General features: G+C 43.9%; 1 protein-coding gene and 1 long non-coding RNA gene across 3 annotated transcripts; one reads left to right on the forward strand and one right to left on the reverse strand.

Annotated features, from left to right (window-relative positions):
* Positions 1-4085: 4085 nt before the first annotated feature.
* On the reverse strand, positions 4086-14709 carry LOC138688576 (uncharacterized). Of its 2 annotated transcripts, XR_011327448.1 has the most exons (3): positions 11443-14709; positions 10879-10976; positions 4086-8334 (listed from the first exon to the last, which is right to left on the reverse strand). It is a non-coding gene; the product is annotated as an uncharacterized lncRNA (long non-coding RNA). The 2 variants fall into 2 exon arrangements; XR_011327447.1 differs by having other exon boundaries at positions 10879-14709.
* Positions 14710-15127: 418 nt separating this feature from the next.
* Positions 15128-25349, forward strand: SLC30A1 (solute carrier family 30 member 1). Its single transcript, XM_009921851.2, has 2 exons — positions 15128-15938; positions 19463-25349. Exons 1-2 carry the CDS (start codon positions 15308-15310, stop codon positions 20371-20373), a joined length of 1542 nt encoding a protein of 513 aa, XP_009920153.2. The 5' UTR covers positions 15128-15307; the 3' UTR covers positions 20374-25349.
* The last annotated feature ends 994 nt before the right edge of the window (positions 25350-26343 follow it).

A 26343-nucleotide genomic window follows, 5' to 3' on the forward strand; every position in this document is an offset into this window, starting at 1 on the left:
ACCGACTTGAGTCCTAATTGCCATGTAAAGTCTCTTCTGACTACTACTAATCAATCTTTAGATGCCACTAGGGAAAGATAATATGGACTTTCTGAGACATGGATGATAACATAAACAAAGCCATCAGGGCAAATGGCAGATCATGACAGACAATGATTTCCTGGGAGGTGAAGCAAATACCTCCTATGGCAATGATCCACGTAATTAGCTTGTACTGGATTATAAGTACTTTGTGGTTGCTACTAAAAGCAGAAGGAAGCATTAGCATTAAAGAAAATGATATCATCAAGGAAGTATTCAGTTGACTGGAAAAATAACATATTTTTATGAGAATTATTACAGACTTACCTTTAGGGCTCATTTAAATATTTCTCCCCAGGTAAACTGAAAGCTAGGAAAATCTCACCATTGTGCCAGTTTCTAGAGGGACAAGCGTGATCAGAGAACTGCTGCTGTATGATGTGCTCAGAGGGATCCATCTGCCTAGGCAGGCTGGGGCCTCACTCTCATCAGGTGTAAGATCATTTTTCACCAATCTTAATTCAGTCAACTTCAGCAAGGTGATGGGCATAGATCAGCAATGTGATGGGCATAGGTCAGCAATGTGATGGGCACAGATCAGCAATGTGATGAATACAGGTAAGCAACCAAGATTGCGTCACTAAATCTCTGTGTAAGATGCAATGAGTAAAATTCCCCGCTCTAAATTTCCCGCTCTTTTTCAAAGCCAAATTCCTGTCTCAGTGCTTGAGGTCTCAAGATGAAACTGGAAGCTACAGGGGGACCTCACCTCTGTGCAAAGCTGCATTCAGTGGAGCTCCATGTGTTATCAAAAGGGGAAAGGGCATGCAACTATATTTTCTAGTTACTGATCTTAAGTAAGAGACTGAAATCTAGACACTGCATTGCCTAAGTTTGAGGCATTTCTCTGGGCAGAGCCCTGGAAACCGTGTTTCAGAAGCTTAGAATGGAATTTGTGTATGAGCAACCACAGCCTTCACTTGTGCATGTTTTTAGCCTCCTTCCAGGTTCATTTTGCCGTTTCATGTTCTGGCTAAAAGAATCCATGGAAGACTCATCTTGTAACTGCTGCTAATTTGCACTTGCTGCTGGCATGGCTGTGGGTGCAAACCAGACAGTTAATTGTTGGCAAGAAGAAGTGAGTTAATCACCGCCTTGGAAGTGTGGCCCTCTGCTTGTGCTCCAGGGAATGAGCTCAACTGAATGGCAAATCCCAGCCAGGGAACTCAGCCTTGGGTTTGTGCCAGGCAGTAACCATGAGTTTTGTTTTCAAATCTGGCTCTGCAGTAACTTCTTGCATAAAATCCTAGTGCCTGGCTCAAGTTGACCAGATGGTCTAATGGTCACTTCCTTTTTTAATCCTATTTTTTTACAGTTTAGATTCCATCTTCAAAGCCACTTTATAGAAGTGGAATAGCACTTGCTACAGAGGTCAATTTTAAGCTCAGCATTATTGCAATGATTTGCAGTGTTCGCAAGTAGCCTGACATATCTGCATTGCCTCAGTTGCATGCAAAACTCTCTGTCAGAAATGGGGGTTGTTTCTAAAGGCTTGCTCCAGGTCCTGCCCCTGCACTCCTTACCAGGCTGTTTCTCCACATCTTCAGTTTGGGCAAACAGCCAACTTTCTCAAAAAAAAAAAAAAAAAAAAAAAAAATCACCCTTATAAAGTGGGATTGAAGAAATTACTATGCTGTCGTTAACTTTGGAGTTATTAGTGGACATGTAAAGATATACTGTATGTAACCAATTGGTATTGGTACAAAGTTGGAGAAGAACTATGTATGTTTTGCATGGATTTATTATTGTTATTATCATACAAATATGTACTACCAGAGATGCTGTCAGCTTTAGTCCTAATTCAGTATCCCACAATTCCAGGCTGTGAACAAATATTTTTTAGCGATCCTACAGTAAAATCACCAATTGTTCTCTTACAGGAAATCTGAAGCATCAACAAGAAAAGCACTGAATAAAATCAAATCTTTGCAATGGTAAGGACAGCTTTCACCATATGCAAACACAGAATTGCCTTCCACTCTTCTTTTTAGTAAGCAAACGCAAAACAATTAGCCTCTTCGCCCATTTACAGGCTCATTCTCCCTGGTGACTCGGCCTGGAAGAAGAGTAGCTGCTCATTTACTTAATGTCAGGAGAACTCTCTATAATGCTGTAAATCATCCTGTCCTGTTTCAGCCTCAGCAGTGCTGAGAAACAGGATATGTACCCAGTCTCAGCACTGCACGTCCCTAACTGCACGCAACACATTTAAGACCCCTGATTACTGGTGAGGTCCCTTATTGCCCTTGGTAAATAATAAATAATAATAAATGCATGAAAAGAACACTAGATATTTCTCAGCCTGGGAGTTGTTCTAAGGAAACATATTTGGAACTTGCATTACCTGGCAGTGAGGTTTTTGGTTTGTTTTAAGCATGTAGCTAGTAGAAACAAACCCACACTGAGATATTATTGTCTTGGTACAGCTATTTTGTCCTTCGCAACACACCAGCGCAGGCCACTAGGTAAACTGGAAATCCCTTCGTGGCAACTTCTACCCCTCTAATTTTATTACTTAAATTAATACCAGCCTTCTGATTGACAGCCCAGTAGCCTAACTTCCTCCCTTCACAGGAGGAAATTCACTCTGAATTAACAGGGTGAGCCTGTCCCTATATGCACTTGGTACTCTGCTTTCTCAGCGAGGTTGCTCAGAGTAGTGTCACTCTTGCTTATTGGTTTTAGGAAGTGGTTACTTCTTCAAAAAAGAAGGGTAATTTTATATACATTACTGAAGAGGTATCAAATGATAATATTTAGTATCTTTTCCCCCTTTTTTATTTTGTCTGAGCTAATCCTCCTTTGGCACTGGAGTGAGAGTGGCTGTTTAAACAACAGTAGTTTATTTACAGCTACTTGAGGTTTCATTGTCATTTGTCTGGGATGGTAGAAACATTAACCCTAATTCAGCATTGTTGGAAGCAAAGGATTTCCATGTAATTGCTTTTACAAGGTAGGTGTTACAAATGAGAATTCTCATTTAGGACCCATTTCACAATCACTTCTTCCCTGTGAGTTATGGGGAAACTTTTGCAAAATTTGGGCCAAATATCATAATAAAAAGTCCATTGACCCCTTCAGCTGTTGTTTTAGGGTCATCTATTTGCAGCATATTACTTCCAGATTTTCTCTCATATTGATCCTCATTAATATTTTATTCATCTACATCTGAAACCTTTCCAATACCTGGACCTGAGTGATTGTGGCTGCTCTTGCCAGAAGACACTGGCAGCCAGGGGATAGCCAGACTGCAGGGCTAGGATATTGGGGAATGAGATGGCTTCTCCATGATCTGAAACCTTTCCATCACTGCTGACTAGTTTTCAAGAAGACACTACACAGTTTAGGCAGGAGTCTTTAATGTGAGAATCTCTGAGTCAGGGTTTAAAGTCATATCAATGCTACAGCTCCTTATGATCAACCTTTGAGCAATAACTTGAGAACTTGTCCTTGAGATTATCAGTAAATTTTTCTTGCATCCCCCTTAGAGCATCTGTGAAGGATAGGGAATTCCCAAAGAAACTGGTCCTTCTTGGCAAAATATAACCCAATAAGAACTGTCTTACCAAAAGCTCTACATAACTGCTGAACATTTCCCCCACTGACAAGTCCTTTATGTATCAGGTCTGGGTGACATCAGAAGGATGATAGTGTGGGTACTCAGCAGCTCTGAGAGACATCTGCCATATGTCAGACACTGATGAACTGAGAGGTTTGCAAACAACTGAGGAAAGTTGCTGAAGTGAAGTATGCAAAGCTAGGGCAAGATTATTAGGCTTTGTCCTTCGATTGTAAATGCAGGAGGAATCCTGGCCCTGTGGGAGCCATTGATGCTATTGTGGCCTGGGTTGCATACAAAGTCCTGCCTTTTTGATTTAGAGTGTTTATTTGTTTCCAAACCTCTTTCCCCACCATCCCTCATTTCTACTGTCCCTGGGGATGATTCAGTGGAATAAAGCCACATGAATATAACACCCATCCAGCAAAAACACTTGAGGACAGACTTTAAACTGAGTAAGTGTTATATTACTTCCTGAAGAAGAATGTTTTTATAAAGTGATACCCTTATGCCTATTACAAATAATACATCTTACTAATAAGTTGTTTTATCTAAAGAGAAACCTGTAGAGACTGCCCCCGCTGTCCAACAATCAAGTGAAGCTGGCAGAAGGAAGCAAGAACTTTGGATTTAGTAAAAATAACTAACTCTGCCTATTATTTGCTTTTGACGTGTCCCCCCCCCGCTTGCTGTCTTTGCTCCATCTTCTCTGTCTGCTCCATTTCCTTTGTATTTTTCAGTCCCACTATTTTTTTTTTACTGGAACAAATAAAGCCCAGGATATTACACTGTTTGTCTGACCACTGTACTAATCTCCAGCACCAGGCAGCCAACAGTGTCTTCCCAGGACTTAGGAAAGCAGGAATCCTTGCTCTTAACCTTCCTCCTGAACTGTATCTATTCTGTGTGTGCACACATGTGTGCCCTAAACTGATACTTCTAACAGTCACTCAGTTAGAGGGAAGATGACCACACTTGTAATTGCCAAGATTGTGTGCAAATAGATGCCTGTGCACATTTTATGCTACAGTTGTGGTCATCTGAAATTTCCCAAACGGAGACCATCTTGGAAATGCAACTGCTTCCCCTTTTCACTTTAACGGCAACAGCCCTGTGAATTTTTAAGAGGGCCGAAGAACTCGCTGATCTCACTGAAACTGTCAGGGAAAGTAGATAGCAGCACAGAAATTAGCATGCTAAATGCAGGCCAGTATTTACCTCAGGTATCTGGATATTCTTTCGATGTAAATGAGCATTGTATTCTCCTTAGTGCTTTGCTACAGAAGCGTTTCTCCAGCAGTAACATCAAAAAAGCATGTTTAATTATTAGCTGCTTTGCCGCCTCGGTGACTTCAGCAGGCTGCGTGCAGACTTTGCAGATGATGGCACTCAGGCACGTCCGAAGGCTGCGCAGGCAGCCCTGAAAGGAAAAGCTGGAGGCGACCATTCCCCTCTGAAGGCTCCATCCCTCCCAGATAAGCAGCTGTACAGGAGCGAGTATGAGGAGCTGGTCACAGCACTGCTGCTCCTGCCAGCTTGCCGTGCGCGGGAGGGTCCCCAAGCACGCCTGCGACCCCGGCAGCCCGGAGGGACAGATCGGCGCAGGGGTCCCTTGCCGGCTGGAGCAGATAATACAGAAACATGAAACCGAGCTGCCGCCAAATTTCGGGTTACAGCGGGGCACGTCAGTCAGAGGCTGTGGCCCTGAGCTCCAGGCTCGGTAACCGGTTGCGCTGTGCCCCGGGCAGGGAGCACTGAAGTGAAGGCTGAGCGCCTGGCTGGGGCCCAGGACGGCCCAGAGCCGCTCAGCGCTGCTTGCAGCCCCCTTCGCTGCCCGTGACCCTGCCTTTTGGGCAACCCCGAGGAGGTTTCTCATAGGCTGAACGTGACCCGGGATCAACACTCACTTTTTAACCTGTGGCTGGGTTAGGCAGCATGCAAACTATTGGGTTTTGGCTGCCAGACAGCGATGTTCGTGTGTGAGGGACCTGTGTTATCATCCTGACCAGCACAAACAGGCTGCGTGACATGGTTACAGCAGGCGAGGGAGAGACTGAGGGGGTCAGGAGGACACTATGGTATGTGGGGCTAGGATGAATCACCTCAACAGAGAGAAGACTCGACTCAGCCATGCTACATGCCCTGGTAGGAAGCTCTGGGCCACGTAGCTCTGCCAGACTGTCCCAGCTGCCCCCACTGCTAGGTCAGGCCAGAATCAATGCCAGGAAACCATCGCATATGACCGTGGTGAACTATAATGACAGAGATCAAGCAGCTCCTCCTCTCCCTCCTGTAACACTCCCCAGCCGACAGGCTGCCTGCATGCTGCCACACTGAACATTTCAGGAGGGGCCACACATACGCACTCCCAATTCCTTGTTCACCCACACAGAGTGTCCTGGAGCGCAATCCACTGGTATGGTTGCCTCCCACGGAGGACTATGTCAGCCCAGCCTGTTACGACTCCTCGGGGAAACGTGAAGACATGAACGCTATCATCGGCTGCTTTTCTGTGCGCTTATAGGCTGCAATGAAGTCTCCAGGAGTCCAAAATATCATGTGGGAAACATTTTTCCCATTTAAGATTAGAAATGAAGGTGTTGGCTATCATTATTGACAAGCATAGAAGCTCTGAAGGTCAGCTTGACAAAGATCTACTAATTCATTGGTTTTTAACAGTTAGTGTCTATATATATATGTATTTTGATAGAGCTTATAGTGATTTATTATCACCACAGTGATATAAAATGCATGTAGCAGTGCATTAACAACACTGGTGTGCTGTGATGCTGCTCATCAAATAAGCACATATTTTGCTTATTTACATATTCCCTTTTTTACAAGGAGAATCTTCGTACAGGGAAATTTTCAAGAAACAGGCTCTGGTTTATCTAATTAGCAAAGGCACAAAGTATGTCTACTGTAAGTGGCTAATAAAAACCTGAATAAGCATAGTCCTAGACCTTTAGTTGGCACTGTTCACAATCCTAAGTTTATACACAGCTTAACTGCAGCTTTTTGCACAAGAGCTTGACATACGGCAGGAAAAAGACCTTTATCCCCACTGTTAACTAACCAGATAATATACATTGTTAGTCAATAGGGGAGATGGAGCATGTATTTCACAAACAGATTACATGGAAACTTGACGGACGAGTCCTTCCTGGGACAGCCGTGGTAACTGCTGTATTTAATACTTGCTTTGTCATCTTAGCAGTGGTAGAAATGGGTTCCCTTCATTGGTTCTGCAGCAACTGTGGCACATCATTTAATCTACCCATGCTGATACGAACTTTTGTTTTCCAAAACATTAAGACAGAAACATCTGGCTAGATATAAAGCAGGTCAACACAAATAAAGCTTTCAAGTAGCAATGTTCACAGTTGCTATTTTGCTATGTGAATAGCCATTCATGATGAATGGTATAGAATTAGCTTGTAAGAGATTTAGGTGAAGGTTTTTTTGAAAACTCATGCCTGAAGCGAGGCTCCTCCATGCTTAATCGCCTACATAAATGACCTGCTTTCCAAGAGCAGCCACCACTCCTGTTTGCTTCTGAGGGAACTGTTGGCTTCCCGGGACTGATTAAATCCAAACACCTCCTCTATGCCTGTGAATTTTAGCTTGAGACACAGCTTTGAACATCACATTTCTAGTATATTGGTGTAAGCATTAGTATTAACAGGATGGGCCACTGGATTCCACTCTTCCTTCTGACATTATGCAGTTTGTGGCATTAAAGAACTCGCTTAACTCATACTTTAATGTACGAATAAGAAAAACCCTTGTCTTATAATGGGCAGAACTAACACTTGGGGGCAGGAGTCACCTCATTAGCTGTTGACCTCATCTCTGAGCTATTCACACCAGGCTTTCTTTATAATCAGTGACAGAAATGGGCACTCTAAGGATGGGATTCATGTAATCAAGTACATACTACTGTAGGAGGAGATAAATCACATTGCAGGCTCCACTGACAAAGATGATTAGATCTCTGCTGACTCTAAAGGGACTCGTGATCCGAAGATGTTTGTGTGTCAGCTACCAATTCCCAGGCATGAATCCCTCCCTTATTGTCCAATTGAGACTGTGGTTTCAAGATGAGCATCAGCAAATATGGGCTGTTGCCAGTATAGGGTCACACACTTTTCCCTGCCCTAATCACATGGTACTATGTGTCAGGTCTAGCGATCCTGCAGCCCTAGGTAAATAGGATTAACTTGCTGAACTGGCTGAAAACTAATGATGAAGAAAAAGAATTTGGTTTTGGTTGCACTGGCAGGTGGAGATGATGCCCCTCATGGCATCACATGCCATAATTGCTAGATCTGAGGCCTGGTTGGGGGCAAGAATGTAATTTCTGAAGGGGAAATGTGAGTGCCCTTTTTGGCACCAGCTTTCAGTTGGACTGGCTTAGGTTGACCACAAATTGGCCTCTGTGGAAGGCAGTTCTGAAAATGAATAGATTTAGTTACAGAACATAAAGTTAATACATTTATGCTTGCTGTCTTGGGATATGATTTGACAAACATCAAATACAATTGATCTTTGAAAAGAAAAGAGGTGATGAGACATAGCACAGACCTTCATGTCTCCATCCTTATGTGAAGGCCATGTTTGGTGCCTGTGGAAAGGAGCAGTGTCCAGCAGGTCTCAGTCAGGCTCGCAGCACTTTCCAAATCCCAGCATCAGTCCTGGGAAGAGGTGATGTTAAATGATCAGGACTGAAAAAATGTTACTTCTGCTCTGTGCAAAGATGCTTTTCAAACAGGTCTGAAAACGGTTACCTGCAGAAAATGTTTATAGTGGGTCCAAATTTGCTTTTAGTAGATGACATTAATTATATGACATGATTTGCTAGAATGGCGGCGTTCTAAATATCTGCAGCTTAGAAAGGGCAGTCTTAGTCATGAGCTTGGCTAATGGCTGATGAACAGCTATTAACAGCACCTACAGACCTAAATGCAATCTACTGAAAACACTTGAAGCAGCAAAATAAATGGTGTTTTTACACCATTTTTACACAGATATATCCATTTGTGTAATAATGGGAAATTCATCCACCTCAAGCTGATATAATTAATATGTAATATATAAATGGTAAAGTGATGAGCATGCTAGAGCTCAGCCACTTGAAGGACTTTACATAAAGAAGACTGTCATCAAGACAGATGGATGCAGTTCTTGCCTGATGTGTGTTGTGGCAGCAAGAGCAGCAGGTACGTGTGGGTAGACAAGCCGGCTGGAAACACCAGGTGCACCTGGGTTGCCTGCTGAGGATGAGCCTGAGGCTGCCCTCCAGACAAGACCTGTTGGTGCTGGGTCAGAGTGGGAGCCTGTGAATGTGTGTTGCACAGAGGCCCCCATGCCCGAGCATGCCCTACTACTCCCGTGCCACCAGGCTGTTTGCCATGCTGCAGGCAGGCCTGTCTTGCAGAGCAGAAATGATAGGATGTGCCATATCCTGTGCTCACGGCTGTTACAGGAACCACCCTGTAAGCTCTGTATATATACCACCAGCGTGATGGCTTTCGTTCCAATTTGCCTGGGGATCTTCCTCTTCTGAGCCAATACTGTTCTCTTACCAAGTTCCTACATTGCCTAGTTCAGTCCCTGGCACTGAAGTCAGGTCTTTGCACAGTGTGCCCTTGATGTCACTGAGCTCTCAGGAGACACGGAGGCGTACCAGTGTGGCTCCATTTCTCAGGGTGCCACCACAGGGCATTTCTTCTTCGGCAGCATTACACAGGTGTTCTGCAGCCTCATGCAATTCAAAGCTGCACTTGTTGAACTAGTTTTGAACTGACTTTTCAAATTCCATAACATGCATGTTTATGATTTCCCTACAGTAGTAGCTGTTCCTGTAGGGACTTACCTCGAAGGACCTGAGTGACCTTCTTCCAGCAAGAGACCTTTAGAAATCCTACACCAACGAAATCCAGCATCCTATAGTGACAGTGGAAATCCTTGCCCCCAAATAACCAACTTTGATGCCAGAAAATACTGTATGTTCTTTGATGGGGTCTGATATTGTACGTAGGTGGAGCAGGCACCACAGCAATTAGCTTACACCTCTCTCAGTGTCTGTCCTCAGAAAATTCATTGATACTCATTCCCATAGGTCCAAGAGAATTGCCTTAGAGCTAGTGATCTCATGTCCTTTCTAAAGATAATAAAAGCCAGAGCTTAACAATATGATTTATTAAAAATGCCATATGAAGGATAATTTATTTCAGTAATAATTAAAAATGTTACCAACGAATCAGCTGCAAGACATGTTTTCATTCCATGAATTCCATATTTACAGAATTTTTCCATCCCTGCTGAATCATTGTTACTATCTTTCCAGCAGAGAGCCACACTGCGTGCAAAAGTGAGTAACACTACATTTTTCTTCTGACTTTTTTCCTTTAATGATTAATATAGTGGTGATTTTTCTAGTAGGATCCACTTGAGCATTGGCTGAATAAGGTATTAGCTCTAACTAACACCTTATTAATATTAACTTCACGGGTCATTAGAGCAACTATTTTGCTCGTTTACTTGTGAATTTTAAGAAAATACTAGTTGTATCATAAGCAGACAAAGTGGTAACCAGAGCAGCCAGGAAATGCTCTTAAGTCCACCAAAAAACCCCGCATGTTCATTAAAAACAGTTATAGCTTGGCTGTGCAGTTAGTTGTGCCAGAAGTTACAAAGCAGTTGCAGGCTGCCAAATGCCATTGCATCAAATGAATGGCTTGATAGTAAGAAAGCAAAATAACTAGCCTTGAAAGGAAAGATCAAAACTGGACATAAGAAAAGCATATTTTTAAAAGAGTTGTTTCGTTATAAGGGAGAAAAGATTTTGGAAGGGAAAGAAGTGGGTTTTTTAATCTGCTTTGCAAGGTTCAGGAGAAGCACAGAGGATGATACACTGACCCCCTCCACTTGTCTGGAGTCCTGCCACTGACTTCCAAAGAGCCCAGATTTCACAAACATGGTAACCAGGTAGAAGAAGAAATCTCTTTATAGAGCAAGATGTTCTTCATTTCCTGTCTTAATGCCAATTACAGCTATAGTCTTTCTTCACAGGTCACAAACAAAAGCATGTGAGCACATGCTTAACTCGCCTCTGTTCAAAGGCCTTTTAATTAACTGCAAACACATGTTTAAGTTCTTTCCTCGGTAAAGCTGCTTTCCTGAATCAGGATATAACAGTGAATTTGATGTAGAGCTATGTGAACAGTAATACTCACTTTTCATTTGTATTGTTTTTCATCACAAGGAACAAACTTGTTTATGTAGGTAACTGGACAGTGAATGCTTCTGTTGGCTTTGGTGTTGCTGACTGGATCTAATTTGAAGAAACCTTGTAAGGACAGCTACCAGAGAGAGACATTGCCTGCAAGAAACGCAGCCTAAAATGAACCCTGACAGCCTTGAAGTGGAACAGACAGATGGAGTCATGTTTGCCGGAGTCCCACAAGCCTTTATTAAAAGCAGACAGGTCTGATGACTGCACAGAAAGGGAACAAGTTAGGTGTTAAAAGGAGGCAGCGTGCTCTGTAATATGTGACTGCATTAGCAGTTTATAGACAGGGTTTCACCTTTTCCAAGTGGAAAGGCACAGAGTGATGAAGAGCCCTCCATGGAGATCTCTCCACTTGCAAACTTGCACAGAAATTCAAAGGAAAAAGCAGCGACTTTATTTATTCAGCAAACATGCTGAATAATAGTGAATCTCCCAACCAAAGTCCTATTCTTACCAGCGCTCAGCTGACTTAAGAGAGCTCAGCAGCACTCAGTGCAAAACATTTTACCTCAGAACAGGCGACAAGCAGCAGCTTTCCATTTAGCCTTTCCTCATCTTGTCACCCAGTTCTGGGGTGGTATGAAGCTGCATGCCAGAGATTCAAAGTTACTTCTCCCCTCAGAAGATGGAGCGTTTATGGTAAGTAAACAGATTTGGAGACGGGTCCTTCCCCACGTGCAAACCGGAAGCTGAGCCGCGAAAGAATTGGGTGAGTCACGAACAATGCCTGGAAGCCTAAAAAAACACCACCAAAAAACCCCGAGTCCTCCCTACTTTGAAGACATAGTACTCTCCTCAAAAGCATAAGCAGGAACAAAATGTTCTCCTGTAACACACCATTTATGGCTTCATTGGGTACCTTTATCAGTCACTTCCCATTAATCTTAAACTTTATTATGCTGCCAGATGGACAGCCCTAAATTTAGGAACTATCCCTGTTCCTCTTGGATGCTGATGTATGGTAATACAATAGAAAAGCCTGGGAACAGCAGCGTAGAACACACTGGTTTATGAGAAAAAGTCTGGGGAAGAGCTAGCAACATGAACTCTTGTGTGGTCCAGCTGCCGGTCTGTGCCTGATGTGTCCAGCAGCAGGACTGGGCTGCCGCAGGGCCATTATTCATCACAGTCCCTGTATTTAAAGCCAATTAAGGCAACGGTGGCTGCTGGGTCCCATAGGACAAAACTATACACCCAACCCTATTCATGAGGGAGCAGTAGAAGGCCTGAAGAACCATTACTTCCCGACTGGGAAGAAACCATGCCCTCCCACTCTCATGAGGTATATTGCCCATGCCTTGTGGCTTTTGGCCCCCAAGAGGAACTCAGTATTCAGCCTGGTACAGTAGGAAGAAAAGCTATCCTTGGACAAGGGCAGGATCAAGAATATGCCATCCTATAAGGGGAAGACAGCAGCAAACTGACCAATGGTACAGTACCCTTGAGCAGATTAGGTCTCATGGTGAAGAAATGTTAAAAGGATCACAAATTGATCTAGACATTGTTTACCTACCAAGAAAGAAGCCAAAAAAGCCGTAACTCCCCTCCCGTAAGTCAGTCAAAGCTCTTGACACAGTTTATGTTCAATGCTGATTAAATTTTATTCATAAGGGTGGTACTGATAATTGATATCATGTTTATTCCACTCAGGAGGGGACTGAGTACTTTTAATCAAGAAAACTATGACATCACAGGGGCAACCAGCTAACATGCAGTTTTGGTAATTCCTGAAGTCCATCCAATGCGAGACATTAAACTCCTTGTCCTCCCTTCCTTCCTATTTAAATTCCACTGGATTAAGACCAATCCCTGTAAAATGATAACCCACCCCATCTACAGGAATTAAAAAAAGGTTTGAGCTGTACCAGTTTCTTTGACCCATATATCCTAAATTTGGGTAATTCTTCCTTATTAACTGATGGCCTTGTGTGGGTGTGAGGAGGAGAGGACATGGGCATGTTCCGTTTCAGTATAATTGCTGGTCAGCTTCCTGGTTATTTACAACATCTTATTAAATGATATTATGGCATACGGGAAGCCAAGGAGATGAGGAGAATGTTACAGCAATCTAATTACTGACTCTCTTACAGTACTCTTTACGATGGTCATTAAAGCATTCCACATGGGTTCCTACTGCTAAACTAAAAACATAGCAGACCTAGATTCTGACATATGAACATCTCAGAGAAAGCAGGGTTCAGGGTCACAGGTCAGCGTGGTGCCCAAGCCGTGTCTGCAACGTAAAGAGCTTAGCACTGCAGTGTAAGTGAAGAGGGGATGGCATGCACAGATTAAAGCAATGTGGTAGACAGATGTGGACTCACTGGGACTCTGCTGAGCTTTGGAGAAGCCTGCCCTGAACTACTGGTGTCAGTTATGCTTGTTGGTAACTCTTTTCTCGTGGAAGTGTGAACACCTTCTGTCATTCTCCTAATGAAGTGAAACTAGCTGTCCAACTCCAGCTGTCACGAACCTTTGCATGGACCCTGAATCATGATGCCTTTGGAAGCTCCCAAGTATAGCAACAGGCTTTTGCATTCTTGCCAGATCTTCCTTTTCAGGACACCAGTTTTCTTACTGCCTCTATATATTCATACACACAGCTACACCTCTACAGCTACAAATAGCTATGGCTATTTGTTTCCTCTCTCGCCATTTGCTACTCATGGCATATTCTTGGACACTCTCTCTCTTGCTGCCATGTTTGTTGGCTCCCTGGCACACAGCAGGCAAAGAGGTCAACTCCACCTTTTTGTAATTTTTTTTTTTTTTGTGATTACATTTTGGTGATTTTTCTGGATGTCTCAACATATTTGCTTTCCCTTTCCTTTTTTAACTACAACAAGTTTAATACAACAACTGTATAATACAACAACTGCATTTATATATTTTTGTTATGCTACAGCTTTTCAAAACTTCCTCAAGCAAAGTTACTTTCTTCTTCTCCAAATTTTTTAACTGCTCATCAGTTATTATCGCCTCATCACTCATCCTACTGCCCTCAGTGGCACAAACAGGAGAAAAATTAAATAGAAATGCCGTTGCAAAAAGGCCAAACCTCAAAACAAGACTAGGAGTTAGAAAGGCGGTAAGAAGCAGCTGTTGGGATGTACCGTGGCATGTGTGGTAGCTGGAAAACGGGCCCATTGACTTGGCAGCTGGGGACGGGTGGCGAGTTCGTGCAGCTTGAGGGCTGGTCGCTGGTTCCTTCTCCCTCTCCAGGCAGGCAGGAGCAGAGGGGCCGTGGCTGGGCAAGGCCATTTCTGGTGCCTCAGGAGCTGCGGGGCCGGCACGCCTCCTGCGCGTCTTCGTAACCCCAACAGGCACAAAAGCCGCTCCAGCAAAAGCCAGGGCTTCAGCACGGACCGAGCCGGGAGGGGCGGACGGCCTGGGCCCGGGGAAGGCTGCCCGGCCCCCGCCGCAGCCCCTCCTCGGGCAGCTCCCCCACACCCCGGGTTCGCGGTGCCGGCGCGGGCCTCCCCCCCGGGCGCCGCGGCTGCCGGCGGCGCAGACCCCCGCGGCGAGCTCGGCGGCGCTGGCCAGCTCCCGGGGCTCACCTCCTGCCGCGCCGGCCGGAGGCGGCGGCTGTGCTGGGCCCTCGCGGCTCCCGGCCCGACCCCTGACGGCAGGGCCGTGCGCCGCGACCGACGGCCGCCAGCCCGCCCCGGCCCCCTCGGGAGGCGGCCGGTGCTGACCCTAACGCACCCCGCGTGACGTCAGAAAGCCTCCCCCGACCCCGCGCGACCCCCGACGGCGGAGCGGGCCCTTCTCCCCCGCCCCGCCCCGGCCCGCAGGGGAAGCCCCGCCCCCCAGCGCGCGCCGGGCCGGGGCCGTGTGAAGCGCACCTTTTGCACGAGTCCCGCTCGCCGCGGGGCGGGACTTGCGGGGCGGCGGGCGGGGGAGGTGGGGGGAAGCCGACGGGTCGGCCAATCGGAGCCGCCGCTCGCGCAACGTCACGCGCGGCCCCGCCCCCCTCCCCCGGCACGGCCCGGCGGGGAGGGGGGGCCGCGGCCACCGGGCCGTACTAGGGGGGCGGGGCCGCCTGTCGCGAGGGCGCGCGGGCCAATGGCGAGCGAGGCGGGGGGCGGGGGCGGGCGGGCACCGCCGGGCGGGGGGCGGTGGCCAATGGGGCGCGGGCGGGGGGGCGTGGCCTTGCCGGCTCGGGTTCCGTGTGGAAAGAGTGAGGGGGCTCGGGTGCAAAGTTTGCTCGCCCAGCGGCTGCGGAGGGAGCGGCGGTGGCCGGGCCGCCGGCGGCGGGGAAGGGGGCTGCGCTCGCCCTCGGGGCTCCGCTGCGCCCGCGGGCCGCTCGCCGCGCCGACCGCCGGCCGCTCTCCTCGCGCCTCCGCCGGGCCGGCAGCCGCTGCCCCGGCGCGATGTGCGGGGGGATGGCGGCGAAGGGGCCGGGCGGGCCGCGGTGGTGGCAGAACCGGCGGGCGCGGCTGCTGTGCATGCTGGCGCTCACCTTCCTCTTCTTCGTGGTGGAGGTGGTGGTGAGCCGGGTCACGTCGTCGCTGGCCATGCTGTCCGACTCCTTCCACATGCTCTCCGATGTCATGGCCCTGGTCGTGGCGCTGGTGGCCGTGCGCTTCGCCCAGCGCACCCGCGCCACCAAGAAGAACACCTTCGGGTGGGTGCGGGCCGAGGTGATGGGCGCCCTCGTCAACGCCGTCTTCCTCACCGCCCTCTGCTTCACCATCCTGCTGGAGGCCATCGAGCGCTTCACGGAGCCCCACGAGATCCAGCAGCCGCTGGTGGTCATCGGCGTGGGGGTGGCTGGACTCATCATCAACCTGCTGGGGCTCTGCCTCTTCAACCACCACGGCGTCGGGGGCCACGGCCATTCCCACGGCCACGGGCACTCACACAGCGGCAGGCAGCACCCCCGCAGCAGCCCCAAGCCCGAGCAGCCACCCGGGGATGGGGAGGCTGCGCTGCACCGGGAGGAGACCAGCACCTTGGTGGAGAACTGCAGCAGCTCCAACGGAGTCAGCCAGGAGAAGCTAGGTAAGCCCTGCAGCACCTCTGCTGTCCCGCCCCAGCATAGAAGTGCCAGGGAAGTGGGAGAGGTCCCTTCCCTTCCCCGAATAGGGCGGTGGGCATCCTGGTCCCACCTGGTGCAGGCTTCATGGGGACCACCTGCCCTTCCTCCTGGGGAAGAGGCAAGGCAAGAAACTTTCTTAGTGGTGTTCTCGGGCACATGGCTGTTGCGTCTTTACCTCGCACCTTTCCTTCAGGTGCTGAAAGGAGTGCCCTAAGTTCTGAGTTTGTCTTGCAGACAGGTCAGAGTGTGCAAGAGTCTTAGGGTAAAGCAGTTTGCCTTGGAAAAAGTTGGTGCTGGTAGAGAAGGCACATGACAAGTGTTTTTTGCCTAGCAACACAGGCTCTCGGGAGAAGTTGCCCTAATGCCATCTGAACTGGCTGCACATCAAATAGAGCGCAGCTCAACACCTTGGTCCTGACAGCCGGATCTGTCTGTTGGGTCGGTTATTAGCTACCTGAGAAGCTAATCTCAATCTGAATGTGACATACTGAAGTACAGTCCATTGCAATAATGTTGTACTTCTTCGTGACATATGTATTAATAGGAAGAAGTCTTGGAAACTACCAATCAGAACTGTGGAAGTCATGCAATAGGCATTGAATGTGGAGCTCACTGGTGTCAGGGTACATGCGTGGTTTCTTTGAATTAGTTTTCTTTAGCTTTCTAAAGCAGGCACCTTCCCACTCACTCGCACATAGAGATAAATATAAAATCTTCCCTTCCCAATTGTGATCAAACTGTCTATTTTGTGGGAGGAAATTTCTTGGGATTTTTTTTTAATGGATCCAGAAGCCTGGATAGTTTATTTTGAAGTCACTCGGTCGAAGCCAAGTACTGTGTGCTAGCAGAATGAAAGGTGTGTAATTGCCGTTTCTCTGCTCTAATCATATGAGATCCCCGTTACCACGAGGAAGGGGTTTCAGTCTTCAGAACCCATGTCTCTCCCTTATTTTCAGGGTGACATCAGGAGACCTCTGTTTTAGCTGAAATGGAGCTTTAATTGAGCAGAGCGAACTTTGTTACAGTTTCGGTTTTTCTGTGGTCCGAGGTTCCAATACACATTTGAGAAACTTAGCTCCTGCTCTCTCCCCCCACACCCCCGCTCCCCGTTTTGACTCCATGTTGGATTTGAAAAGACAGATTTTGCAAGAGGATAGGAAAGTTCCTCTGAACATAGTACACCATTTTCTTGACCACATAATAAGCTCTTAATGTTGGTTTAGTACCAACAAAGGTATCCTAATAATTAGTTTCAAACCATGTAAAATTCCCTTAACTGTTGATCTGATAGATATCTTGGCTTGTGAATTGTTCTTGCATGGTGAGACATGGTGAGCAGTTGTGCTTTTAGCCAAGTTTTGGGCTAGTTCTAGGCTAAAAGATTCATTTATAGCATGGATTAAAATGTATACTGTTTTGAGCTAACTTGTCTGGAATTTCTCATGGATGTCCTTCTGGCAATAACAAATAATTTGTTGTGGGTATTTAGATGGTAATAGGGCATAATTTTGGTCACAGTGAAACTATGAAATAAGCTTGTGTTTCCTTCTATGCCCTGTCATGATTATGTAATGGATGGAGTTATTCATAGTTTACCCGTGGAAATGTTACAGGTAAAGGTGCTTGGAGAGTTGTGAAAAGCTGTAAGATGTGTAGGTGAAGAGCAGGAGAATGACTGAGAGTGCTACTGTTCCTTCATTGGAAATTACAAAGAGGGGTGATTTCCTAAGGTGGAAGTGGAAAGCTAGTGATAGCCGTAGGGGCTAGTCTTGCATGGGTATCTTTGTGCATATACTTCATGTGAAGTAATCAGTTTATAGTTAGATTTAAATGAGCCTATTTCAAATGGACATGTTTTAACTTTTTGCCATTAAAAAATCTCAAGAGCTTTCTGGAACCGTGTTTCCTTTTACCCACCCTTATAGATAGATCTACTGACTTTCCAGATCTTTTCTCTGAGTACTTGGTATGCAGCAGAGTGTCAGAAAAGTTCCTCTTTCCTTGCTCTCATCATGGACCCTGAGGTCTGCACTCTGTAACATGAGATATTTTCCTCTAATTTATTGATTTCTCTGGAAAGCTACAGGTCCCATGTTCCATAACTCATAGAAGTTGTGTGGAAAACGTAGCTGGAGCTTTAGGACAGAAGAGTGATGCACGAGGTTATGAGCCTGAGGCTTGGAACTGACCTGCTCAGCTGCCTTTGTAGGAGCCCACCCCTTCTTTATGATTACAGAATTGCAGTCATGAGAGCCGAGCAGCAGAAGCTGCAGGTCATGCTAACATGTTCGTGTTTACAAAGCTCTGAACTGAATAACCACGGAAGCAATAAGCTCCTTGTTTCAGTTTGTCAGGCCAGTGGCTGTTACATTTCTCTAACACTGGAAGTTTTCTGTCCAAAGAAGAACTTCTGAAGAAAAGTAGGAGGTTAATCATGTAAAATACTTTCAATTTTGAACATTGGAAGATGTTTTTCTTTCAAAAAACATTCTTCTTTGTAATGATATGTGCATTTATTCCTATATAGCTAGTTAGGTATGGTGGAGTGGTAATATCGGAGACAGTTTTGACAAAGGAGGGCACCAAAATGTTCATTTATGCATTGCATGGTCCATGACCATGAAGGACCATGACCAGGCTTTGGGTATCAACAGCTATATGTCACTTAACAGCTGTATGTCACTTTAAAAAAAAAAAAAAAAAAAGTACGTTTTATAGGTATTCTGAAATATAAATAACACTAGTTCATAGCCTCTGAGACCTTCAGTGATAACTTATGCTGTACTATAGTCAATACTGCTGATAAATTCTGTTTTCTAGACCTAAAAGCTCAGCTCATTGTATGTCATAGTTCTGCTGACCCCATGCGCCATCTCAGGAAAACTTCCTTTTCCTTGAATTCAGAAGTCTTTTGGAAATGAACTACTAAAACTGAAAAGAAGTTGCTATAAAGCAGTATCCATAAAACTTTTTTGCTTCTGGCCTCATAAATTTTAATATAAAATAGCAATGCAGTCCTATGGTTTAAGAGAGATTTTAGCAATGTGATTAGCCTTCTGGCTTTTCAAAGGAAGGAACAAATGTAAGTTACTTAGCTACTTAACCAGCTTTTTTATATATGCTCTGTAATTCTGCATTTTGTTTAAGAAATGAACAGTGAGTAGTCAAATGGTTAAATAGCTGGAAAATGTGAAAACAGTTTTTCAGTAGAATAAATTAAAATGCAGTCATCCTCATATTTTGCCACTCTACATCTTTAAGCTCCATGTAAAAACAATTGCCATCTAGACTATTTAGATCACTTATTGGGACAACTGAATATTTCTCAGCCAGAGAAAATGTTCCTAAGTGTTAATGGGTAGAGTTTCTTGCTTTTCAGTTTTGTACTTAATGTGGCAAGCTTAATGTTGGTTATTATTTTATATGGAATTATAGTAATGCGTAGTATTATAGCATATCTCTAATCATTCTACTGTTTTCTTGTCAGGTGATATGAAAGACGACATGGCTGACCTACAAGTGAATGGGAACGCTGGTCATTATCCTCTGGACGTAGAGGAGGTTGAAGAAGACTCTAGTGCACAGCTTAATATGCGTGGAGTTTTTCTACATGTTTTTGGAGATGCCTTAGGTTCAGTAATTGTGGTAGTGAATGCCTTGCTCTTTTATGGGTTGTGGAATCCATGCCCCAAAGATGGGCCCTGCTTTAATCCATGTGTCAATAATCATTGCATGGAAAATGCTACTTTATCCCAAACACTTGGCAGAGCAAACAAATCTGAGCAAGAGAGCATTACGGTGGCTGGTCCATGCTGGTTGCTATATTTAGATCCCATTCTTTGTTTGATGATGGTTTGTATACTGCTGTACACAACTTACCCATTACTTAGGGAGTCAGCCCTTATACTTCTACAGACTGTTCCCAAACAAATAGATGTTCATTCTTTGAACTCAAAGTTACGTACCCTTGAAGGAGTTGAAGCAGTCCATGAATTACACATTTGGCAGCTAGCAGGCAGTAGGATCATTGGCACTGCTCACATAAAGTGTCCTGACCCTTCCACATACATGATGGTGGCAAAGCGCATAAAAGAGATCTTTCATGACGAAGGGATTCATGCAACTACCATTCAGCCTGAGTTTGCCAGCGTTGGCTCTGAATCAGGGAGAGGGAAATGTGAGTTTCCTTGCAGGACTCAGTGTGCTTTGAAGCAGTGTTGTGGAACAGGAGAAGATAGTACTGCAAAGAAGACAGAAAAGTCTTCGTCACTTAGTATTTCTTGTTCAGAAGTTGTCATTGAATTTCCGAAAACTAGGAGGACTAAGTCGGAGAGCATCCCTTCAGTTAAGCTAGAGGCAAACACCGATCAAAATGAGCAGTTTGAATCATCTTTGTAACTCCCTGAATGGTGCTACCTGAGTTTTGGTGACTTTGACAACAGCTATATTGCAAGAGGAAGAGACAGACGTTTGAGATGCAATTTTGCCAAGTAGTGTAATTGCTGAAGTCCTTGTTCTTGTCATATTGCTAAATCTAGAATGCTTGTTTTAAAGAACATAATGTCACTGTCATGATACAATGTGTTTGTGTGGACTTTGTACTGAGACAGACAAAAAGTGCACCAATGCTGTAACAACTTCAGAAAACCAGTTTCAACGTTTTGGCAGAGACACTTTTTGCTGTGCTTCACATTAAAATATTTTTTCTAGTGAAAAGCTATTTGAGGGATAAGCATGTAGGAACTCAATTTGTGTTACAGATTTCTTGGACCTACTCTTTCCTTTAATATTTGATTTGTAGATATTTTAATATATTGTTTATTTAGAAGCCCTAAGGAAACCAAAGTTCATAGAACATTTTTAAAGATGTAACTACTTAAAACTGGAAACCACTTTGCAATTTCACATATTTTTCTTAAATCTATGTAATAATAAATGTGAAGGCTTTTCTAATGAATTTATCATATAGCATATTTTAAAGAGAACATCATGTAATTGTTAGAAACTGTCCCCACTTTTTCTGGTAAGGTAGTGAGGTAATTAAAGTCAACTGCTTGTGAAAATACCAGATGTGGAAGGGTTTTTTTTTCTACCAGAATGGAAGTTCAAGCTACTGTATACTGCTCTGTGATCAAGACGTGAGACTGACTGATAAAGTAATGCATACTTTCATATTTTATGGATTTTCTGGTGGTTTTCCTTATTTCCAAGTTGTGTCTGGTCATAAAAATCTTCAAAGTTGAAAGAATCCTTGACTCACAGTGCTATGAATAAAGAGCTGGAGCTTCATTTTTAACATGCTCAATTTACTAAGATAAAAGAATTAGTTATGTCAGTAAGTGCTCTGTTGGGGAAAGTCTGCCAAGCACCAACAGTGTAATTCATGCTTTTAAGCATAGACAGTAGCCTCCGTAACAAGTAATTCGGTGGTGCATTTTGCTTGTAGTTGAGTGTGTGTCTGTAAGCGCTTGCAGTGACTGCGGTCCTGGTCTCCTTCATGTCCTCAGGAGCATTCTGTTGACTTTTGAGGAGGTGGGGCAGGGAGTAGGATTTAATTCACTGTATTTCACACTTTGAGATGTTATGTGTCACATAATTTCACTTATTAAGTATCCAAATGGTTTAATATGTTAACTCAGTTGACAACTGGCTCTAAAGAAGCTGTTACAGTATGCTGCCAACTTACACCTTAACAAAGGAGAAACTGGTCTATGGACTCTGTGAATTTGGCAGAGACTGGATGAGAGTTGAAGATAAAACATACAAGAAACCTAATCTAAAACCCTGACCCTTTTGATCCACCTTCAAGTTATGTATGGGAAATAATGTCTTGTGATTTAAATGACTGCTCCTATGCTCAAAACTGGAAAACAACTTGGATCTTCCATTGTTTGCTCTATGACTCTGGACATGATAAACACTCTGCCTCAGTTTCCCTGTCTTAAAATGGGGATAATACCTACCTCACAGGGGTGTTGTGAGGCTTAACTCTTGTGTGGAGAGCTCTGAGATCTGTTACTGGAAGGCACTGGAAGGAGTATAAGATACTAAATTACATGGTATTTACTTCTTTTACAAATGTATTGCAATACCTAGGCACAACAGAGGGAACTGAGGATAGTTTTGGCCTTATGAAATTCTTTGATGCTGTGGTTTTCAGGTTTTTAACAGTATTTAAATGTAGATTTTTTTTAAAAAAGAATGTTTTGTTAGCGAAGGGAATGTAGCTTTGCCTCCAGATACAGAACACCTCGCTAGTTTGCATTTCTAATATGTGTCTCATATGATAATTGCTCCTAAGTAGTTCAAAATAGTGTGCTGCTCATCAGACCTGGATTGGCCCAGGTCATGTCAGTGGTCTTACCCAACTTCTCAGCAGAGCATTGCAGTCAACTCTTGATTATCCATGGGTGGATTACCAGTGTTGTGTATTAACTGTGCAGTCTACAGGGCCAGATGAGCTCTGTATCACATGCCAATGCGTTGCCCAAATGCTATGTGCCAAAGCATCAGGGAAAGTAGAGGAGCTCAGTCCAGTTTCACGAGAGCCCCCTCTCACAAGGTTTGTGAGCTTGGGTGCAGCGCAGCACCATGCAGTTATTTTGCCTCTTGGCTGCTCAGATGCATCCGCGGGAAGCTGCAGTGTGTGTTTGGGTCGGTTCAGCTTTGTGCTAGCTTGGGGATGTTGGTGCTTCACAGCCATTGGCATCGCTCACCTTTTTCTGTGTTTGTGCTTGTTGTATAGTCTCATAAACTAACTTAAATATGTTAATATAGTATTTATATATGTTTTTGTTTTGTCTGAATTATCTTAACACTTTCTTCTGTTACCTGTACATGATCTAGAGTTGACTGTTAAATGAGATCTTGTATGAGACTACATTTGCAGAATATGCTACCACTGCTAGTATACTACAAAGTATTAACCAAGTAAATTTTGAAATGAACAAAGTACTATTTTTTTTGGAAATGTGTATCCTTGCTTTTTATGATAAACTTTGACTAATTATTTTGATCACTAGTTTAAAATTGGTCTCAGTCATTAGTATGAATTATTGAGGTCCTGCTGTATATCACTTAGGCACCATAGAACTACTGCTCTTTAGTTTATTTTAAAAAAACAAAAACAAGAAAAACCATAGTAGCACTGAGAAGCCTGACTTACTTCTCTCCTGGTGCTCTTATAAAAAGAGAGCAACTATTAAGTCTTGACAGTTGCCACCATTGGTTAACAGTCTCAGTAAATGCATCTGAATAGATGGAGTTGTAGTCACTAATTCCATTGTAACTATTTAATCCTTTTTTTGTGCCAGAAGTCATATTTTTCTATTTCTGTGTCCATTGCAGGCAATGGCTAGCTTAAAAGACAAAAATCTCTCCCCCATGTTATTTTTATTATCAAGACAGGGATGCAGATGTGACGGTGATGATGATGGGGGCAGAAGGGGGAGTTGTGTGGCCTCTCTGTCATGTGCTGTATGTGCAGCACCAGCTGGTGTTAATGGGGCCCTTTAGTCTCTTTAGCCCTTGATGGTAGATTCCCTGAAAGCATATAGTCAGGTCAAGGTGGTGGCTGTACAGCAGCAGGAACACAATTTTTGTGTTTGTTCTGGCTGTATAAGACCAGACTGTAGCCTGCTAGCTTGCGATATAGTTTGATTTTTTTTAATCTGATCTGTCTGTGGTTACACAGACTTGATTTGTTCTGAAGATCACAGTTCCAGAATACTGGGAGCATTCAAAAACACTGCACAGCCTCTTTTCTTTTTTCCACAAAGCGTGAAACTAGTGAATCTCATGTAAGTGAACACTGCAGTGGTGGGGAGCTAATTGTATTGTGTATCACATTCCTGAATTTTTAAAATAAAAAAATATGGAACACCGATTTTAAGGAAAAATAAGTTTGTATTTCAGTGTCTAGATTGTTTATGCTTTTGATTAAATGTGTCAAACATGTACCAAACATCATTGGGTGAAATATTTTACACTTAGGACATGTCTCATCCAGAAACATGCTATTTTAGAATCACTTCTTAGATTATATCTGCACCTAAGGTGCAGTGCAGAACTAATTCAGATACTCAGTGGGCTAGCCACAGTACCATGAAGCTTTACCTTTTAGCACCGTAAATTGCTTCTGTGGAACCCCTTATAATTTTAGCTCGATTGCTTTCAACATCCACTCTAGGCTTTTGGTAGTATCTGTTATTGCTGCATCATGGTATTCGGTATGGACATACGCATAGTTATGTAAAAGACAAAACTAGCTGCAACTTGTGACTCCCCAAAAGTCATGGCAAGGCCTCAGTCCTAAATTTCTGTATTCATGAATAGTTTAACTGGGCTGACGAGTAGTTACTTGCATGCAAGGAATTACTTGCAGCAGTGAGTCCAAAGGTTCTGCCAGGACAGCCTGGCTTTTGAAGAACAACTGAAACTACCTAGATTTTATGGATGTATTAAAATCAGTACTGTGGTGTTTTTAAATTTGCTGCAGAAATACTATCAGTTTGTTATAATTCCAGGATTTATTCCTTTTCCCCATTCTTAAAAAGAAAGGAAAAAAAGCCCACCAAGTGTCCTAAGACTTGTTAACAAGTTTAGCTAAACTGACATTTCTGTTTGCTTCTCAGATTGGGCCATCTGAATTTATTAAACACTGCCTAGTGGAGTTTGGGGAGGAGGGATAAAGATTCTTGCCATTCTCCTTCCCCTGCCCCCTGCTTTGACTGCACTTTCTAATCTCTTCAGCTATGGAGAGACCGAGGGGGACAGAGGGGGTGAATTTTGTAGCTAGATGTTCTAAGTTCCACGTGGAGCGAATGGGAAATACTGCTAACTATATTTAAAAGCATATAAATATGCTCTGACTATTTTAGTTTCATAGCATAGCATCAGTTACGCCCTTTTTAGGTATGCATTGAAGTTGTTCAGCTCTGTAGTAACTTTGGTTTTTTTCTTTCTCTGCTGGACGGAAAGAGGTGGATGCTCCATTTGCCTGAGCTAAAGCCAGTCTTGACAATTTTCCAAATCAAACCTAGCTTTGCTGATAACAGGAGGTCTGATTATGCCTTATGACCTTTGCTTTGTGTGGTTAGCTGCCTGTGGGGTACAATACCATGTTTTAGCAGGCTCATGTTTATATTTTTTTGCATTCACCGTGTTATCTAAGTAGTTGAAGAGCAAAGCCACAATACTGAAAAATATCTTTCATCTGTATGTCTCCAAAAAGCACATGGGATTAATTTGGCTTCTTTTTTTTCATGTCCTGGATCCTGTTTCTGAGCAATGTTAAAATATAATTGGCATAGCTAGTGTTCATTGATGATACTTCTTTTTGCTTTCTTTTAAAATAAATAATGATGTTCCTTTTTTGTTGTTTTTGTTTTGTTTTGTATTGAGTATTAAAGTCCTGAGAAAATAAATGGAGCTCTTGAATGTCAGATACTTTTAGTTGGGATTTCTTTCTCAGGTCAGTTCCTAGGAAGAAATTTGACTAGTAGAAATGCACTTTCACCGTCTCCCAGAACCTCAGGAACAAGTACAAAGAGCACAACTAGAAGAAGAAGTTAATAAATGGGTTGTAAAATGATGGCCTCCAACTGTCTGGATTCCAGGTGCAATTAAAAGAATAGTTGCTCAGTTATAGTATCACGTGAAGAGTTAATTATGCAAAATGCAATTTTTTTCCTGCATTTTTTTTTCCTGAGAAAAACAGCCTTTGAAAAGAATTAAAAAATCTTCCTGTCCTGTTAATTGGCCATGGTTAAATATCTAACATATGGTAGGTCAATAAGGTAGGCTTCCTAGTAGAAGTCTGTACTGTTTTATTTAATGTCTTTGGAAGATAGCTACTTTAGAGCAGAAGATGCTTTGGTGTTCTTCAGCTGCATTTGTTTCGATTCAGAAACACTGCAGTTTGTGAAGTTTGTTGTGAGAAAAGTACTGACTGCAGAAAAAGGTACAGCTGCCAGCAATAATACTGAGGAGGTCAGGATTGTTACTAATACCTGCCTTGAGCTGTTCGTGAGCTTGCCGTGATGAGTTCATTTTGGAGCCCTTCACTGGTCCAGCTTCAGCAGCTGCTTTTTTCTGCTTCAAGAGAGAAAAGTGATTCCGTATTGTCAGTTATGTATGTAGGAGGGTATGTTTGGTTGTGCTATAAGCATTGCACGTGAGCTTGAGTTTCACCGTTTTCCAAAGCTGCTTCTACCTCATCATGAAAAGATGTGATTTAAACTTAGTATCAACATCCTTTATGAGACATGCTAGTGCGGGAATTTTTAATTAATGGGATGGGAAGCAAAGCTTCAGGTCTATAGCTTACGTTCGCTTTTACACGTACCTTTCCCCATGCCATTCCTAGAC

The sequence above is a fragment of the Haliaeetus albicilla genome, chromosome 13 (assembly GCF_947461875.1).
Source record: "Haliaeetus albicilla chromosome 13, bHalAlb1.1, whole genome shotgun sequence".
NCBI classification, from domain to species: Eukaryota; Metazoa; Chordata; class Aves; order Accipitriformes; family Accipitridae; genus Haliaeetus; species Haliaeetus albicilla.